Source organism: Hypomesus nipponensis, chromosome 20 (assembly GCF_054491055.1).
Source record: "Hypomesus nipponensis isolate SF chromosome 20, ASM5449105v1, whole genome shotgun sequence".
NCBI classification, from domain to species: Eukaryota; Metazoa; Chordata; class Actinopteri; order Osmeriformes; family Osmeridae; genus Hypomesus; species Hypomesus nipponensis.
In genome coordinates, this window is record NC_140380.1 from 4,818,363 (window position 1) to 4,835,365 (window position 17,003).

The 17,003-nt window shown below is 48.6% G+C and overlaps 1 protein-coding gene and 7 non-coding genes across 11 annotated transcripts; 3 read left to right on the top strand and 5 right to left on the bottom strand.

Moving 5' to 3' along the window:
* The first annotated feature begins 294 nt into the window (after positions 1-294).
* Positions 295-16,799, top strand: LOC146245967 (phosphorylase b kinase regulatory subunit alpha, skeletal muscle isoform-like). 4 transcript variants are annotated; one of them, XM_084683499.1, is made up of 32 exons: positions 298-606; positions 1,341-1,499; positions 2,477-2,524; positions 2,742-2,910; positions 3,420-3,502; positions 3,626-3,706; positions 3,846-3,944; positions 4,022-4,168; positions 4,284-4,337; positions 6,801-6,923; positions 7,052-7,147; positions 7,284-7,391; positions 7,504-7,582; positions 7,733-7,867; positions 8,011-8,120; positions 8,230-8,374; positions 8,802-8,880; positions 9,083-9,153; positions 9,340-9,504; positions 9,987-10,057; positions 10,188-10,327; positions 10,522-10,675; positions 10,833-10,912; positions 11,093-11,171; positions 11,314-11,443; positions 13,873-13,974; positions 14,343-14,452; positions 14,705-14,749; positions 14,843-15,001; positions 15,682-15,735; positions 16,040-16,240; positions 16,362-16,799. In XM_084683499.1, exons 1-32 carry the CDS (start codon positions 529-531, stop codon positions 16,533-16,535), a joined length of 3,528 nt encoding a protein of 1,175 aa, XP_084539625.1. In that variant the 5' UTR covers positions 298-528; the 3' UTR covers positions 16,536-16,799. The 4 variants fall into 4 exon arrangements, with proteins under 4 accessions (XP_084539627.1, XP_084539628.1, XP_084539626.1 ...); XM_084683501.1 differs by lacking the exons at positions 15,682-15,735; positions 16,040-16,240; positions 16,362-16,799 and having other exon boundaries at positions 295-606; positions 14,653-14,749; positions 14,851-14,988; XM_084683502.1 differs by lacking the exons at positions 15,682-15,735; positions 16,040-16,240; positions 16,362-16,799 and having other exon boundaries at positions 296-606; positions 14,851-14,995.
* On the top strand, positions 4,676-4,748 carry trnak-uuu (transfer RNA lysine (anticodon UUU)). The gene has a single exon. It is a non-coding gene; the product is annotated as a tRNA-Lys (tRNA).
* Positions 4,897-4,970, bottom strand: trnat-agu (transfer RNA threonine (anticodon AGU)). The gene has a single exon. It is a non-coding gene; the product is annotated as a tRNA-Thr (tRNA).
* On the top strand, positions 6,225-6,297 carry trnak-uuu (transfer RNA lysine (anticodon UUU)). Its single transcript has one exon. It is a non-coding gene; the product is annotated as a tRNA-Lys (tRNA).
* On the bottom strand, positions 11,962-12,033 carry trnae-uuc (transfer RNA glutamic acid (anticodon UUC)). The gene has a single exon. It is a non-coding gene; the product is annotated as a tRNA-Glu (tRNA).
* On the bottom strand, positions 12,143-12,216 carry trnat-agu (transfer RNA threonine (anticodon AGU)). Its single transcript has one exon. It is a non-coding gene; the product is annotated as a tRNA-Thr (tRNA).
* Positions 12,414-12,489, bottom strand: trnan-guu (transfer RNA asparagine (anticodon GUU)). The gene has a single exon. It is a non-coding gene; the product is annotated as a tRNA-Asn (tRNA).
* On the bottom strand, positions 12,823-12,894 carry trnaw-cca (transfer RNA tryptophan (anticodon CCA)). Its single transcript has one exon. It is a non-coding gene; the product is annotated as a tRNA-Trp (tRNA).
* Positions 16,800-17,003: the final 204 nt, after the last annotated feature.

A 17,003-nucleotide genomic window follows, 5' to 3' on the forward strand; every position in this document is an offset into this window, starting at 1 on the left:
ATATTGAAACAGTAGGATTTATGAATGCAATTTATCGTCAGTCTGATGCAATCCAAAGCATGAGCCGAATAGTTCGTTTTTACCTGAAGTTGCAGCTTTCTGGCAAAGACTCAGGGATGGAAAAGCTCAGCACTCTGTATCTCCAATGCCACCAGAACCCTTCTTTTTTTCAAGGGGGCAGTAAAAGCCTTTTTCCCCCCACACCCCCCGAGCCCCCCGGCTCTCTAACCCTGTAAACAGATACCCTGGGGATGTTCCTTCCTCCACCCTGACATTTGCCGGGTCTCATGTTCTGGCTACAGCACAAGCAGTCTGAGCAGAGTCCGAGACTGGAGCAGAGGCAGTCTGAAGACGATTAGAGGAGCAGTCAGTCAGTCAGAACACAGTTACAGGAGCAGTCAGTCAAAGGACGGTCAGAGGAGTAGTCAGTCAGTCAGAACACAGTTAGAGAAGCAGTTGGTCAGTCTGAAGACAGTTAGAGGAGGAGCAGTCAGTCAGTCTGAAGACCGTTAAAGACAACTTGCGGATATGAGGAGTCGCAGCAACTCGGGGGTGAAGTTGGACAACTATGCTCGCATGGTACAGAAGACTATCCTGTGTCACCAGGTGAGAGAGAGACAGATAGGTGAAAAAGAGAGATGAGAGAGGTTGAAAAAGAGAGAAATGAGAGAGTAAAGGAGATGAGCCAGGAAGAGAGAAATGAGGAAGAGATGAAAAGAGTGAGAGAGATAGACAGAGATGAGGTATTAAGACAGAAAAAGAGAGATGAGGTAGGAAGAGAGAGATAAAGGAGAGAGAAACTGAGAGAGAGATGAGAGGAAGGGAGATAAAAGGGAGAGACAGGAAGAAAGAAAAACAGAGAGGTGTCCTAACCCTTTGAGCCTACCTGCCAACATGTTTCTGATGTCGTTTTTGGTGTGTCATGTTACTTTACGTAACGTTTCATTAATTTGCCATGCACTTTTATGCAAAGCAACATACAGTTAGTGCATATAAAAAGTACTGCAAAAAAAGTACAGCAGAAGATCAAGAACCCCAAGTTATTCTTATTATAATCTAATAATCTTAATATTGTTTTAACATTATTTCAGAGGTCAGAGTCAAGGAACGATCTATATTTACTAGCCACATTGCAAAGTAACCACATCTCAGCTACCAAACACGATGCCACAACTTCAGTCCCACATTAACATCTCCACTACATCATTAAATTGTACAATCCAGCAAAAACAATGTTGCATCATAAGTGCAACACCAAAGGATATCGTGAGTGCAGTGGCGTGCGGATCTCATAGATAACCTGCAGGGGCCTGTTAAGTATTGTTGTTGCTATTGGGCAGGACCCAGTGACAGGGCTGTTGCCGAGGACAGCAGATTCACCCCATGCGTGGGTGAGGGACAACGTCTACAGCATCCTGTCTGTCTGGGGACTCAGCCTGGCCTACAGGAAGAATGCTGACCGGGACGAGGACAAGGCAAAAGCCTACGAGCTGGAGCAGGTACCCTAACCCTGGGGGCTGGGGGGCTGGAGCAGGTACCCTAACCCTGGGGGCTGGGGGGCTGGAGCAGGTACCCTAACCCTGGGGGCTGGGGGGCTGGAGCAGGTACCCTAACCCTGGGGGCTGGGGGGCTGGAGCAGGCAGATGTTTGTGGCTGGAGCAGGTAGATGTTTGGGGCTGGAGCAGGTAAGGGGTGTTTCTGTTGCAATTTTTTTTACATCTGACATCTGTTGACAAGTGTCATGTTTCGTTAACGAGCTAACTAGTTAATGTGTGTGGGTGTGTCTGTGTGTCTGTGTGTATGTGTGTGTGTGTGTGTGTGTGTGTGTGGTTGTGTGTAAATGCCACGGGGTAATGTAGATCAGGTTTCACTGATCCAAATGACATATGGAAGAGAGAAGGTCATGGGTCATACCTGCAGTCTGTGTACTATGCCCCATCCATTCATATTCATTGCCTCTTTTTCTTTCTGTTGCTCTTTCTCTCTGTACCCCTTTACTTTCTATATATCGCTCCCTCTCTCAATCCATCCTAGTTCAAGTTCAAGTCTTTTATTGTCAGATGCACAGAACAACACAGGATCAGACTGGGCACTGAAATTCTTAGGACAAGACAACGCAAAGCAACCTGGCATAACACAACATACAATTACACAGAACATAGATGACATCTATAATAAGTGAAAATATAGGGCTAAAAAGACTGAAAGATGGGTGGTAACAGTCTCTTAGGTTCCTGCCAGCTCTCCTGAGGCATCGTGTGTGGTAGGTGTCCTGTAGGGCAGGGAGCTTCCTGCCGATGATGAACTCAGAAGACCTGACCACACTATGAAGGGCCTTGCGGTCCCTGTCTGTGCAGCTCCCATACCACACCGTGATGCAACCAGTCAGTATGCTCTCTATAGTACATCTGTAGAAGTTAGTTATCCTCTCCCTTTTCTTCCTCTCCCCTCCCTCTCTCCCTCCTCCTCTCGCCAGAATGTGGTCAAGCTGATGAGAGGTCTGCTGCAGTGTATGATGAGACAGGTATGACATCACTTCCTGTCATTCTTGTGTCGCAGGGAGTGATTGCAAGTCAAACATGGCCTTGGAGGAATGCACCGTTTCATTTCATCATTTTTGCATGACCATAGAGTAACCTTACCTTAACAACAGCCAGATAGATAGAATGATAGATACATTAATACATGGATACGTAGATATATAGATAGCACTGAGCTGACTAGAGGTTCATCTTGTTCAGATTGAGAAGGTGGAGAAGTTCAAGTACAATAAGAGCGCGGGGGACTGCCTGCACGCCAAGTTCAGCTCCCAGACCTGCGCTTCAGTGGTGGGGGACGACGACTGGGGACACCTGCAGGTCGACGCCACTTCCATCTTCCTGCTCTTCCTGGCTCAGATGACTGCCTCAGGTACAACACTCTCTCTCCTCGCTTCTCCTCTCTTCTCCTCCCTTCTCTTCTCCTCCCTTCTCCTCTCTTCTCCTCCCTTCTCTTCTCCTCCCTTCTCCCTTCTCTTCTCCTCCCTTCTCCTCCCTTCTCCTCTCTCTCCTCCCTTCTCCTCCCTTCTCTTCTCCTCCCTTCTCCTCCCTTCTCCTCTCTTCTCCTCCCTTCTCTTCTCCTCCCTTCTCCTCTCTTCTCCTCCCTTCTCTTCTCCTCCCTTCTCCTCCCTTCTCCTCTCTTCTCCTCCCTTCTCTTCTCCTCCCTTCTCCTCCCTTCTCCTCTCTTCTCCTCCCTTCTCTTCTCCTCCCTTCTCTTCTCCTCCCTTCTCTTCTCCTCCCTTCTCCTCTCTTCTCCTCTCTCCCATGCTCTTTGCTCTTCTCTGTTGCTCCCCTCTCTTTTGTTCACCTCTCTTCTCTCATCTTTTCTGGTCTTTTCCACGCCTCTCCTCCTCAGTGTGTGTACTGTACTTGTGTTTGCAGGACTCCATATTGTTTATACTCGTGATGAGGTGGACATCATCCAGAACCTCATGTTTTACATCGAGGCAGCTTATAAAGTAGCAGTGAGTAACTCACAGTCATACATAAAGTCATACTGTAGCGTGGATCCCATAAACCCTCGTAGAAAACTTGCTATTGTTTTGGTCATTGTCGTTGTTTTCTTTTTGTTGATGTTGTTTTCACAGGACTTTGGCATGTGGGAACGAGGCGACAAAACCAACCAGGGCATTCCTGAGATCAACGTCAGCTCCATCGGCATGGCCAAGGTAAACTACCCAAAAGCAGAGCCAAGTTAGGCCAGCCAATAGCTGTCGAAAGTATTATACATATGTGTATGTGTGACGGTATATACGGTCTTTAAATATGGTTGTTTGTGTGTATGTGTGTGTGTGTGTGTGTGTTCAGGCCGCACTGGAGGCCCTGGATGGTCTGAACCTGTTTGGAGCGAAAGGGGGTCCAGAGTCAGTGGTCCACGCCCTAGCGGACGACATACAGCACTGCCAGGTACACACACACACACAGACATGCAGACACACAGACGCACACACAAGGGAACCCGCTGACACAGTCCCTCCCTCCAGTCGATCCTCAGCTCCATGTTGCCCCGCGCCTCCACATCCAAGGAGGTCGACGCCGGCGTGCTGTCCATCATCTCCTACCCCGCCTTCGCTGTGGAAGACCTCAGCATTGTCACCCTCACCAAGGAGGAGATCATCTCCAAGCTGCAGGTGGGCCTGCTCTGTTGCTGGGCTGGTGTGGTGTGGGGGGGTGGAAGAGCCACGCTGTTACAACTCTGGAGATATCTGTCTCCATTCACCTCCTTCCTGTCTGTCTGACTGTCAGGGGAGGTATGGATGTTGCCGTTTTCTGCGAGACGGACACAAAACGCCCAAGGAGGTGAGTCACATGGTCTGACTCCTCCTCTTTCTCTCTCTTCTCTCTGTCTCTCTCACAATCTCTCATTTCATATGTGTTACCTTTGAACATTCTTATTCAACTGTAATTAAACTCTGATTGACCCCATAGAGTAAAATCACTACAATTCCAGCATATTTTGGTAATACTATATATATTGCAGCGTGGGATGACATAGGCTAACAGAGTTTTAAATCTGAGGGTCAAGCATTCAAGCCCCGGTGTGAGCTATGTGTGTTCAAACCACTCCTGGTAAGACTTGTGATACACAACCTTTGTCTCCCTTGGACAAATTTATTTGAGAAAACTCTAAAGCCATAACCTGAATAGCTCAGTCGGTAGAGCATCTGACTTTTAATCTGAGGGTCCAGGGTTCAAGTCCCTGTTCGAGCGGAGTGAGTTGAAGGCATGCCTTACTATAAGGACACAATAGTTTTATTTTGGGAGTTTTGTAAAACAGTTAACGTGCATACAAAGCATTCACTGTTCTCTCAAAGAAAGACACAGGACGCAAAATTAAGCCGTCACCTGCACCAAAAAAAGGCACCGTTGAGGTTTGAACTCAGGATCTCCTGTTTACTAGATAGGCACTTTAACCAACTAAGCCACGGCACCTTGGATGATTGTCAATACTGGGCTCAACCTCCTCTTATCTCTTCGGTTAGGTGCTTTGAGGTGAGATCTACAGCGTCTTTGAAAGACACCTTAGAAAGTTATGCTCAACATGCAACAAAGCCTCTCAAGGCGCCAGAATTGAGAGCTTTTCCAACTCTGATTGTGGTTCAGCTCATTGTGACACAGCCAGGATCCACACCAGAAGCAAATAATGATCTCTTTTTCCCTGGTGGGCTCGAACCATCATCTTTTTGGTTAACAGCTAAACGCGATAGCCAACTGTGCCACAGAGACACTGTGAAAAATGGAAGGAAACACTGGGAGACGAGTTCCAAAACAAGAACGCAGAATCGGAGCGGCTGTACTAATAGCTCTTCCTGCGATCTGTCAACGGGAGTTTGGGAAACAAAGACAGTGACTCTGATGGAACCCAAACCCACAACCTTTGAATGTTTATTTTTTCTTCCTGCCTAGAATTCCAATGCTCTATCCATTGTGCCACAGAGCCCCCAGTGCTTTAAACAGAGCGACGTCTACGTTTTCAACCCTGACATCATTAGACTTTTAATCTGGGGATCCAAGGTTGAAATCCTTGTTTGGGCCTTTCAAACCTCGTCGCTGACTGCTCTCTCTCTCTCTCTCTCTCTCTCTCCCTCTCTCTATCATTCTCTCTCTTCTCTCTGTCTCTTTCTCTCTCTTCTCTCTGTCTCTCTGTCTCTCTCTTTCTCTGTCTTCTCCCTTCTCTCTCTCTCTCTCTCTCTCTCTCTCTCTCTCTCTCTCTCTCTCTCTCTCTCTCTCTCTCTCTCTCTCTGTCTCTTTCTCTCTCTATCCTTCTCTCTCTTCTCTCTGTCTCTTTCTCTCTCTTCTCTCTGTCTCTCTGTCTCTCTCTTTCTCTGTCTTCTCCCTTCTCTCTCTCTTTCTATCTCTGTCTCTCTCTTTCTCTCTCTTCTCTCTGTCTGACCATAGTTTTGTAGTGTTTGCTTTGTAATTAATTTAACTTAATGCAAAGTTATTACATTTCATGTGTTATCTTTGAACATTCATATTCAACTGTACTTGAACTCTGATAGATATACTATATATATCACAACATGGGATGACGTAGGCCAACTTTGTTTCTGTTGCATGCCTCACTTTGTGAAAACAAACCAATTTTTTTTATCTGAGTCCAGGGTTCAAGCCCCTGTGTGAGCTGTGTTCAAACCACTCAGCTTGACTTGTGGTAGACAACCTTTGTATGGGTTAAGAGCATGAGCCCGGATAGCTCAGTCGGTAGAGCATCAGACTTTTAATCTGAGGGTCCAGGGTTCAAGTCCCTGTTCGGGCGATATGAGATCATGGCATACCTCATGATGAGGAAGTTGTCAGAACTCTGTTTTTTGACCACACAGGATGCATAATTAAGAGGACACTTGCCCCAAACAAAGGCAATGCTGTAAATCTCCTGTTTACTAAACAGGCACTTTGACCAACTAAGCCACGACAATCATCCAAGACGGGCTCAGGCTGTTCTTGCTCTTTGACCAGGTGCTTTGAGGTGGCCTAACACGCAGTAAAGCCTCTCAAGGCACCAGAATGAAGACATTTTCCAGCAACTCTGATAGCGGTGCAGCTCATTGTCACACAGGCAGGACCCACAGCGGAAGCGAATAATAATCCCTTTGTCCCTGGTTGGGCTCGAACCACCATCCTTTCCCTGTCCAGTTTACTGCTTGTCCATCAGACCAAGGAGCATAGTTCTGGTTGATTGGCAAATATATAGAAAAACCTACATATGCCCCTACCCCTATTACTGTATGTTATACAAAACAACCCTCCCCCCCTCCCCAGGACTCCACTCGTCTCTACTATGAGTCATCAGAGCTGAAGCTGTTTGAGAACATAGAGTGTGAATGGCCTCTGTTTTGGACCTACCTCATCCTTGACGGCATCTTCACCAAGAGCCCTGAGCAGGTAGGTGCGTGTGTGCATGTGGGCGAGTGCATGTGTGTGTCTGTATGTGCGTGTGTGTGTCAGTGTGTACGTGTGAATCAATGTGTGTGTGTGTATGTGTGTGTGTGACTTCTCTCGTGTCTCTCCAGGTGCAGGAGTACCGAGAGGCGTTAGAGGCCATCATGATCAAACAGAAGGACGGGATCCGTCTAGTGCCGGAGCTCTACAGCGTCCCTCCTGACAAGGTCACACTCACTGACCCCTGACCCCAACCCTATTCCTGAACCCAACTCTGACCCTGACCCCAGACAAGGTCACACACCCTGACCCTGGTTTCTGATCCTGACCCCTGACCCCCAACCCTGACTCTGTTCCCTGCAGGTGGATGAGGAGTATGTGAAGCCACACTCTGTGGATCGAGTTGCCCAGGGCCAGTGTCCTCTGCAGTGGGCTCAGTCTCTCTACGTGCTGGGCTCCCTGCTGGACGAGGTGGGTACTGCACGGCCTGTCTGTACATCACTTTGAATAAAAACCTCTACGAATTGAAAATATAATTATTAATGTCATAATGATGATAAGGGGTCCTATTCTTCTCCACCAGGGCTTCCTGGCTCCGGGGGAAATCGACCCATTGAACCGCCGCTTCTCCACCATCCCCAAGCCGGATGTCGTGGTGCAAGGTGGGCAGCACCACGGCTGACTGGCAGGGGAGGACAACAGTTCACCTGGTGTGGTGACTCAGTAACCTGGCTGGTGTGTGTGGTGCGTGTGTGTGTGTGCATGCACGTATGTGTGCGTTAATGTGTGTGTGCGTGTGTGTGTGTGTGTAGTGATAATCCTAGCAGAGACAGAGGAGATCAAGCAGCTGCTTCAGCACCACGGCATCGATTCGGAGACGCTGGAGGACATCCACCCAATCAGAGTTCAGCCTTCCAGAGTGCTGAGTCACATCTATGCCCGGCTAGGTGTGTAACATGTGGGCGACATCCAGAGCCTGTACATCAAGCACAGCCAAGCAGGCAGGGTCATGGGGGAGGTTGCCATATTAGCTGTATGGGCAAGTTCAGGCCGGTGGTTGCCATAGAAGCTATGTGCTATGATGCTGCAGGTCGCAACCAGCGGTTGGGGTTGACCGGGAGACCGTACCGTCGTATCGGGGTGCTGGGAACCTCCAAGCTCTACCTGATCAGAGACACGGTGTTCTCCTTCACACCACAGGTCCGTGCTGAATCACAGTGAGCACACTCTAGAGACGCACTATACACCCTATACACTCCACACATACTATACACACTACAGACCCTTGAGTGTTTTTGCGTGTGCGTAGTTCTTTGACCACCAGAAGTTCTACCTGGCGATGGACAACAACATGATTGTGGAGATGTTGCGCACGGACCTGTCCTACCTCTGCTCCCGCTGGAGGATGACCGGCAGGCCCACCGTCTCCTTCCCTGTCTCACAGAGCATGCTCAGTAAGGTCCTTCCCTGTCTCACAGAGCATGCTCAGTAAGGTCCTTCCCTGTCTCACAGAGCATGCTCAGTAAGGTCCTTCCCTGTCTCACAGAGCAAGCTCAGTAAGGCCTTTCCCTGTCTCACAGAGCATGCTCAGTAAGGCCTTTCCCTGTCTCACAGAGCATGCTCAGTAAGGTCCTTCTCACAGAGCATGCTCAGTAAGACCTTTCCCTGTCTCACAGAGCATGCTCAGTAAGGTCCTTCTCGCAGAGCATGCTCAGTAAGGTCCTTCCCCGTTCTCACAGATTAAGCTCAGTAAGATCTTTGCTCCTCCTACGGAGCATGCTCAGTAAGACCCTTCCCCCTTCTCACAGAGCATGCTCAGTCCCTCCTCTCACAGAGCATGCTCAGTAAGAGCCTAGTAATCACTATGGAATGCTCCTTCAGCTGACGACGAGAAAGAAGTGGACCCTGCTGTCCTGGCCACCCTGAAGAAGCTGCAGGACGGATACTATGGAGGAGCCAGGTACTCATATATATGTACACAGGATGTGTATATACAGTATATAGAGATATGAGCCAGGTTACACATATATATATACAGGATGTGTATAACCACTACATAGAGAAGAACCACTTATAATGTATGTGTAGGTGTGTAGAGAGAGCCAGCTAGACATATACTGTATAGGTGTCTATACTGTATTTGTTTTGTTGCTGTCCTGCAGGGTCCAGACAGGCAAGATGTCACAGGTCCTGTGTACATCCAGCTGTGCCCACCTCACGTTCATGGACTGTGGTGAGCACCTGTGTGTGTGTGTGTGTGTGTGTGTGTGTGTGCGTGGGTCTGAGTGCATCTGTGTGTGAGAGTGTGTGAGCATGTGTGTCATGTGTGTGCGTGGGTTAGCATGTATGTATGCATGAGTGTGTGCGTGGATCTGTGCCTATGTGTGTGTGAGTGTGTCACAGCGCCTCTCTGTCCCAGAGGTGGATGACCTGGCCCAGTACCTGGACCAGCTGCTGGCCGTGCCAGAGGAGACCCAGAAGATCAGCAACACCAAGGGAGGCCTGAACCGCTTCCGCGCCGCCGCCAACAAGACCCTGGAGATGGTGTCCCTGGTTCACAAGGCCCGCCAGCTCGACATCCACAGTAGGGGCCCCTCCTGTCTGGATGTCTGCCTGTGCTGCTCTAGCTGTGGAACTGTACTGCTCTGTCTGTAGCTCTGTCTGTAGCTCTGGAACTATGTATATAGCTGCCTGTAACTGTAACTATATATGGAACTCTGTTGCTTTGAAACCCTATACTACTGTTTTGTAGCTGTCAGAGTCTGTGACTCTGTCCTGCACTGTCTGTAACTCTGTCTGTAGCTTTGTCTTTAACAATGTACTGATGTGTCTGTGATTCTGTCTGTAACTGTGTCTGTTGCTTTGCAATTCAATTCAATATGTAACTGTATGTAGCTCTATAACCATCTGTAACTGTGTCTGTAACTCAGTTTCTCTGTCTGTAGCTCTGTCTGTAGCCCTGTAACTCTCTCAGTAACTGTCTGTGCACCTATATCTGAAGCTCTGTAAGGCTAGCTCCGTCTGCAGCTGAGCTGTCTCTCTCTCTGTGTGACCTCTGACCCCAAGATGTGCAGATGTACTTGCCCACCAAGCTCTTTCGCGGCCCCCAGCCCAGCCTGCACCTGCTGGACTCTCAGGTACTGTACACCTATCAGTCTGCATTCCTGTCTGTCTATATATACAGTATCCGTTTGTCCACCTGTCTGTACACACATCTGTCTGTATGTGCCCCAGCGCTGTGTTAACAAAGTTGCATGTGTGCTCCAGCGCTCCAACGTCCAGGCCCCCATCTCCCTCCCCAGGGACGTGTCCGGGGCTGTGGACCACCAGGCTCTGGTCCAGATGCTGAGAACCTGCCAGAACCTGCAGGACCAGGCCGACATACTCTACATCTTTTACAAGGACAAGTATTTAAACACACACACACGCGTCTACACACCACACATGCCTACACACATACACACACACCACACACGCATACATGCACCGATCCAGATGGCTGGTATGGTGTGTTTGTGTGGTGTGTGCGTGCTGTGTGTTAATGGTGTGTGTGTGTGTGTGTATGGTGTCCGTGTGCGTGGTGTGTGTGTGTGTGTATCAGGGGTATGGACTGGGACACCAGGCTGCATGGTAAGGGCTCCACAGTGAGGCATCTGCTGAGTCAGCTGTACAGCCAGGCGGGAGCGCTGAAACACTGGGGCCTCATACGCATGGTGTCTGGGATGCTGCGCATGAAGGTGGAGGAACTGGACGAGGTACACACACACACACAAATGCACGCACACACACACGCACAGTCACACGGACGCACTCACACACACTCGCTCACACACACACACATTATTCGTGTGCATTGACCATCTTTAGATGTAAGTGTATTTTGTTGTTATTTATAGTTGTGTTTCATGCCAGGCCTGTTCTGACCTGCTGGCTCACCAGAAGCACCTGACCGTGGGTCTACCTCCAGAACCACGAGAGAAAACCATCTCCGCGTGAGTCCCTATAGCTCTCACACACACACACAATATATACTCACACACATACATCTACTTATACACGCTCACTCTCACACACACTCACACACAAACACATACAAACACACACAGACTCACACACACACTCAGCCCAGACCAGACCAGAACACACTCAGTGTCCTGCTGTGTTGCTTTCAGCCCTATACCTCCGGACCAGCTGGCCAAGCTGATTGACACGGCCAGCGAGAACAACCTCACCATCGCTGTGCTCACCCAGGTAGACGACGCACCCTTCACACTCTCACTTTCCTCACCTTGCTCCCCAAGGTAGACACCAAACCCTCACTCTCCACATCCTCCACACCCTCACTCTCCACATCCTCCACACCCTCACCCTCCACACCTGTGTGCGTTTGCAGGAGATTATGGTGTTCCTGGCCATGATCATCCGGACCCAGCCAGGCCTGTTCTCTGAGATGTTCCGGCTCAGGATAGGACTCATCATCCAGGTTATGGCTACCGAGCTGGCCCAGTCTCTCAACTGCTCAGGTACCCATCTGTTCAGGAACAGATCTTCCTGTGATCTTCCTGTGATCTGTTCACATGCTACTGACCCAACTACTGACCTGCCCAGGTCAGTACCTGGGGATGGGTCAGTCCGGGGGCTGGTGCTGTTTTCTGATAGACATTTACCTCTGTATGCCTGCGCCTCGTCCATTCATTGTATAGCGGGAAAAGCTATCCCTTATCCCTCTCAGTGGGAGAGATGGTTGAAATGCGTGTGAAAGGTGTTGCACGAGAGCGTGACAAATGGCTGAAATGAATAGTCTTACGGCAAATGCGTTAGACTTGAGAGCCCTATTTTTTATGTATTTTGCATTCGCACGTTCATTGAATTGCACTCTGCTCGTCTCCGCGATTTGTACTTGTCTTCTCTTCGGTTTTTCCTGCATCTGTTGAGTCAGCAGAGGCGGGACTTCCTATCTTATTCTCACTGGCCAACTGGCCATACCTTCTATTCTTTTGCATTTATCTAGTTTAGTTTTAAAGGAGCTCTAAAAACATGTTTCCCTGACCGGGAATCGAACCCGGGCCGCAGCGGTGAAAGCGCCGAATCCTAGCCACTAGACCACCAGGGAGAGTGCTGCTTCCTCTGCTCACTGTCAACTATGAGGTCCAAGTTGCAAAGGCTAAGCTTTCAAGTGAACCAACCACCAGGGAGAGCTTGGCTTCCTCTTGCGCCAGAAAAGGCACCGCTGAGATTCGAACTCAGGATCTCCTGTATACTAGACAGGCGCTTTGACCAACTAAGCCACGGCGCCTTGCCCAAGGTTCCATGACGGGCTCGGGCTCCTGTTTTTTCTCTATTCGGGTAGGTGCTTTCAGGTCATGGCCAGCATGCAGCAAAGCCTCTCAAGGCACCAGAATGAAGACATTTTCCCGTTCCTTCGACTCTGATGGCGGTGCAGCTCATTGTCACACAGGCAGGACCCACAGCGGAAGCAAACAAGAAAAACTTCGTGCCTGGGCGGGCTTGAACCACCATCCTTTCAGTTAACAGCCGAACGCGCTAACAAATTGCGCCACAAAGACACTGTCGCCATGGAACCAGGGCTGAAAAATGGAAGGAAACGCTGGGAGACGTGTGCCAAAACTCCCCGTGAAGAAGAGGAGGAGGAGCGGCCATACTAACAAATCTTCCTGTGATCTGTCAACGGGAGTTTGGGAAACGAAGGCAACGACTCTGGTGGGACTCTAACCCACAACCTTTGAATGGCTTTTCTTTGCCCTGCCTCGAAGTGGTGGCATGACTCACTTTGAGGAAGCAATCAGAGCTTGATTTCGCCAGTTGTGTAAAAGAGTGAGCTCCCACTGCGTGCGCAAGAAATAAAAAAAATTCCCAATGGAGGGCCACACATCATATCCCCTGACCCCGACGCGATTTGAACACGCAACCTTCTGATCTGGAGTCAGACGCGCTTCCGTTGCGCCACAAGGCCTACGTGCAATGCATGGAGGCAACATTCTGATGTGGACTCTGAGGTGCAAACGCTGTGCCACAAAGCGAGTTGAGAGTAGCAACTATGGCGTGAACGCCATCGGGAATGACTTTCCGATGGACGTCGCCAAGCTTCTCCTGGGAATCAAGAAGATCAGTGCCTGTGCAACACTACCTGAACAATTCCACAGAAGAAGCCCCCAAAAAACGCAATCCTAATTGCAACTTGACTGAGGGTTCAAGTCCCTGTTTGGACGGCGTGTGTTCAAACCTTGTGGGAGCGGTCCCCCTTTGACTCTCTTACATACCTCACTTTGAGGAAACAATGGAAGCGCTTAATCTGAGGGTCCAGTGTTCCATGTCCCCGTGTGAGCCGTGTGTTCAAAATACACAGCGTTTGAGACAAAGCATGCAAAAAGCCAGCTGTCACCAAGCTTTTGACCTCACCAAAAGTTCCCTCACCGGGAATCGAACCCGGGCCGTGGCAGTGAAAGCGCTGAATCCTAGCCACTAGACCACCAGGGAGAGGCTTTAGAGACCATTGTGTCAGCAGAGGCTGAATTCTTGCGTATCAGAACTGGAGAGAGAATGGGGGATGGCATGCCTTCGTGGCCAGAAAAAGCTCTTCCTTGTTCACCCTTCAATAGCTCAGTTGGTAGAGTGGAGGACTGTAGGTCATAACACAGTTGGAAATCCTTAGGTCGCTGGTTCATGTCGGGCTCAAAGGAGGGATGTATTTTGGGGTCAAATATTGCCTATCTGACGGCAAGGCTGCTCCATCAGCCGGGAGACCCACCATTTTAAGTAACACAACTACACATTTCTATAAATTTTAAACGATATACAATATTTATTTGTTAACCAGGATTTTGGTCCAGGTTACATGTGCACATATTTGTTTCTTACTGACGTGTAAGTGTGTGTGTGTCTGTGTGTGTGTGTACATGTCTGTGTGTGTGTCTGTGTGTCTGTGCCGCAGGTGAGGAGGCAACAGAGAGCCTGATGAACATGAGTCCCTCAGAGCTGAAGAACCTGCTGCAGCTCATCCTCTCTGGGAAGGAGTTTGGAGTCCAGAAGAGCGGTACACCCTCCATGATCACCAATACACCCTCCATGATCACCAATACACCCTCCACGATCACCAATACACCCTCCACAATCACCAATACACCCTCCATGATCACCAATACAACCTCCATGATCACCACTACAGACACCATGATCACTCTTACACACATCATGATCACCACAACAGACACCATGATCACCACTACAGACACCATGATCACCACTACAGACACCATGATCACCACAACAGACACCATGATCGCCACTACAGACACCATGATCGCCACTACAGACACCATGATCACCACTACAGACACCATGATCACCACTACAGACACCACCATGTGCTTCTCTGTGGTTGACTGGCTCTGTGTTTTCTAGTACGTTCTACTGGTGCCAACTCAGTGGCCATTCAAGAGTCTGAGGCCTCCAAGACAGAGAGACCAACTGACAGGACAAGCACTATCAAGCACAGCAGTGACATACACCTGGTAGGACACATTGCTGACAGATGGTAGTTGGTTTGGACATTAGGCTCGTCCTGCTTGAATCCACTCACCTTTACTTTGAATCCACCGTCACCCTAACCCTGAATCTACCCTTACCCTGATTCCACCATAACCCTGTTCCACTCACCCTAACCCGGAATACACCCTCACTCTCACCGTAACCCTGAATCTGCTCTCCTTAGCCCTGGATCCACTCAACCCTCACCCTAACACTCACCTGTTCTCCTCCTCCAGTCCTTATCCGTGCACTCTCTGGACATAGAACACATTGAGTCGGGGGTGAGTACCCCGTCCCATGTCAGACAATGCAGGTTTTGTTTGTTTGTCTTTTAGGGTAAGTGTTCAGTGTGTTTGTGTGTGTGTGCGCCTCAGCGCTACAGACAGCCCTCCATTGAGTCGTTCCAGGGCCCGTCTGTTAAACCGTCGAAGGACGGCCGGCAGGGCCAGTGGCTGAGGAGGAGGCGCCTTGATGGGGCCATCAACAGGGTTCCTGTGGGCTTCTACCAGAAGGTCTGGAAGATTCTACAGAAGGTACAAGCTTTAAATATAGGTGGCCTAGATATAGTTGGTCTAGATATAGGGGGTCCAATAGATGTAGGTGGTTAAGATGAAGTGGCCTAGATTTACATTTTTTTTTTTTTTTACATTAGATTGAGGTGAGGTGGTCTAGATATAGGTGGTATAGACATAGATATAGGTCTTCTAGATACAGGTTCAGATGGTCTAGATCAGGGGTGCCCACACTTTTTGGCTTGTGATCTACTTTTTAAATGACCAATTAAAAATAATCTACCACAAAACATGTTCATAAATAAAGACCATGAGAGAGCATGGCTAAAAAGGTAATGTATAATTAACATAAAAGTTTACGTAATTTCAAGAAGAAAAAACTGAACCTGAGGCCAAGACAGGGTAATGGAAACCTCTATGGAGCACATGAAATTAAAAAAAAAGTTATTATTTGTATTTAATTGTTTTATGTTTATTTAAAAAATGTTTAAGAACACGATCTACCATCATAAGCTTTGCGATCGGCGCATTGGGCATCCCGGGGTTTTATAGGGATATAGATGTAGTTTGTCTAATCATTTTAAACCCCTTGATTACAATACCTCACCTTATTTTGTATGTATTCATTGATCTTTCAGCATTATTATAGGTTCTTAAAAACTGTTGTCCATAGCTCCAGTAACAGTGGTTTTCTTCTTTAGTGTCATGGCCTGTCCATTGAAGGATGGGTTCTGTCCTCCTCCACCACAAGTGAGGTAGGTCACAACGTCCTCCTTCACCCATGATCAACATCGTGTTCTACTTCACGTGTTTCTATAGTTGCGGAAGCCTAAAAAGCATTTCATTGCGAATAACGGTTATGTGCATTTGACAGTTAACTTGGACTTGGAGGTCAGGGTTGTGTCTCTACTAACTTTCACTTCTTTTTTTTAAAATCTTGACCCACTCTTCTCCTTGTCTTCTCCTACTGCCTCGACACCCTCCTCATCTCCTCCCCTCCCTGTTCCCCTCTTCATCTTCTCCTTCTTTCTCCCTCTCCTCTTCCTCGGTGACCCGTAGATGACCCCGGGGGAAATCAAGTTTGCGGTCCACGTGGAGACCGTTCTGAACCGGGTCCCTCAGCCTGAGTACCGGCAGCTCCTGGTGGAGGCCATCTTGGTTCTGACCCTGCTGGCAGAGCTGGAGGTGGAGACCATCGGCAGCATCATCCACGTGGAGAAGATTGTCTCCATGGCAAGTGACATGTTCTACCAGGACCAGGTAGGAAATGTGAACATATCACATTTTATGATTTTATCAACTGGAAACCTCTTATTGAAGCATTTATTACCACCCCACCCCCATTCCCTATCACCCTCTAATACAAACACACACTGAGAAGAAGGACCTAGGAGCAGAGGAGTCTCTCTTGGAGAGGGACCAGTCCAACGGCATCTGCACACTGTTGTACGACAGCGCCCCCAGTGGCCGCTTTGGGAGCATGACTTACCTTTCCAAGGCTGTAGCCACCTATGTCCAGGACTACCTGCCTGGTGGAGCCTGTGCTATCCAATGAGATGCCAGCTAGGAAAGTCAAGTACATTGGTGGGGATCAGTCAGTTGACCTTACCCAGCTTCTGTGATTGGCTGGGCACTGTTGCATACCTCTGCATACCTCTGCTTGTGTGGTTGCTATGGGTTGATTGTTAAGTGATGGTTGATATATATTAGTTAAGAGTAAATACTGCCTTACAGTATGGTCCTTAGGTGACATTGTGTTAAGTTTGTATCATTAATGGTGTGAAACTGCTGAAATAAATTGGACTGTGATACAATTAAATCCTGATGGCTTCTCTGCACCCTCAAACGGGAAGCTGTTCCAGTAACTGAGGATTGCCTTATTATAGGGACACACCAAAGTTTAACCTTAGGCTAAAATAAATATGGCCCCCAGAGAACAACAGAACCTGAGCAACAGATGACATTTTATTTCGTTTTCTTCCAAAAACATCAACTTCTGCATTTCAAATAAAAAATCTATCTT

What these genes read in the sequence shown, in the direction of transcription:
- LOC146245967 (XM_084683499.1), top strand. Translation starts at nt 529, where the DNA reads ATGAGGAGTCGCAGCAACTCGGGGGTGAAGTTGGACAACTATGCTCGC. An exon ending in GGATACTATGGAGGAGCCAG is followed by an intron (nt 8,881 to 9,082) that starts GTACTCATATAT and finishes GCTGTCCTGCAG; the next exon opens with GGTCCAGACAGGCAAGATGT. An exon ending in CCTCCTCCACCACAAGTGAG is followed by an intron (nt 15,736 to 16,039) that starts GTAGGTCACAAC and finishes GGTGACCCGTAG; the next exon opens with ATGACCCCGGGGGAAATCAA.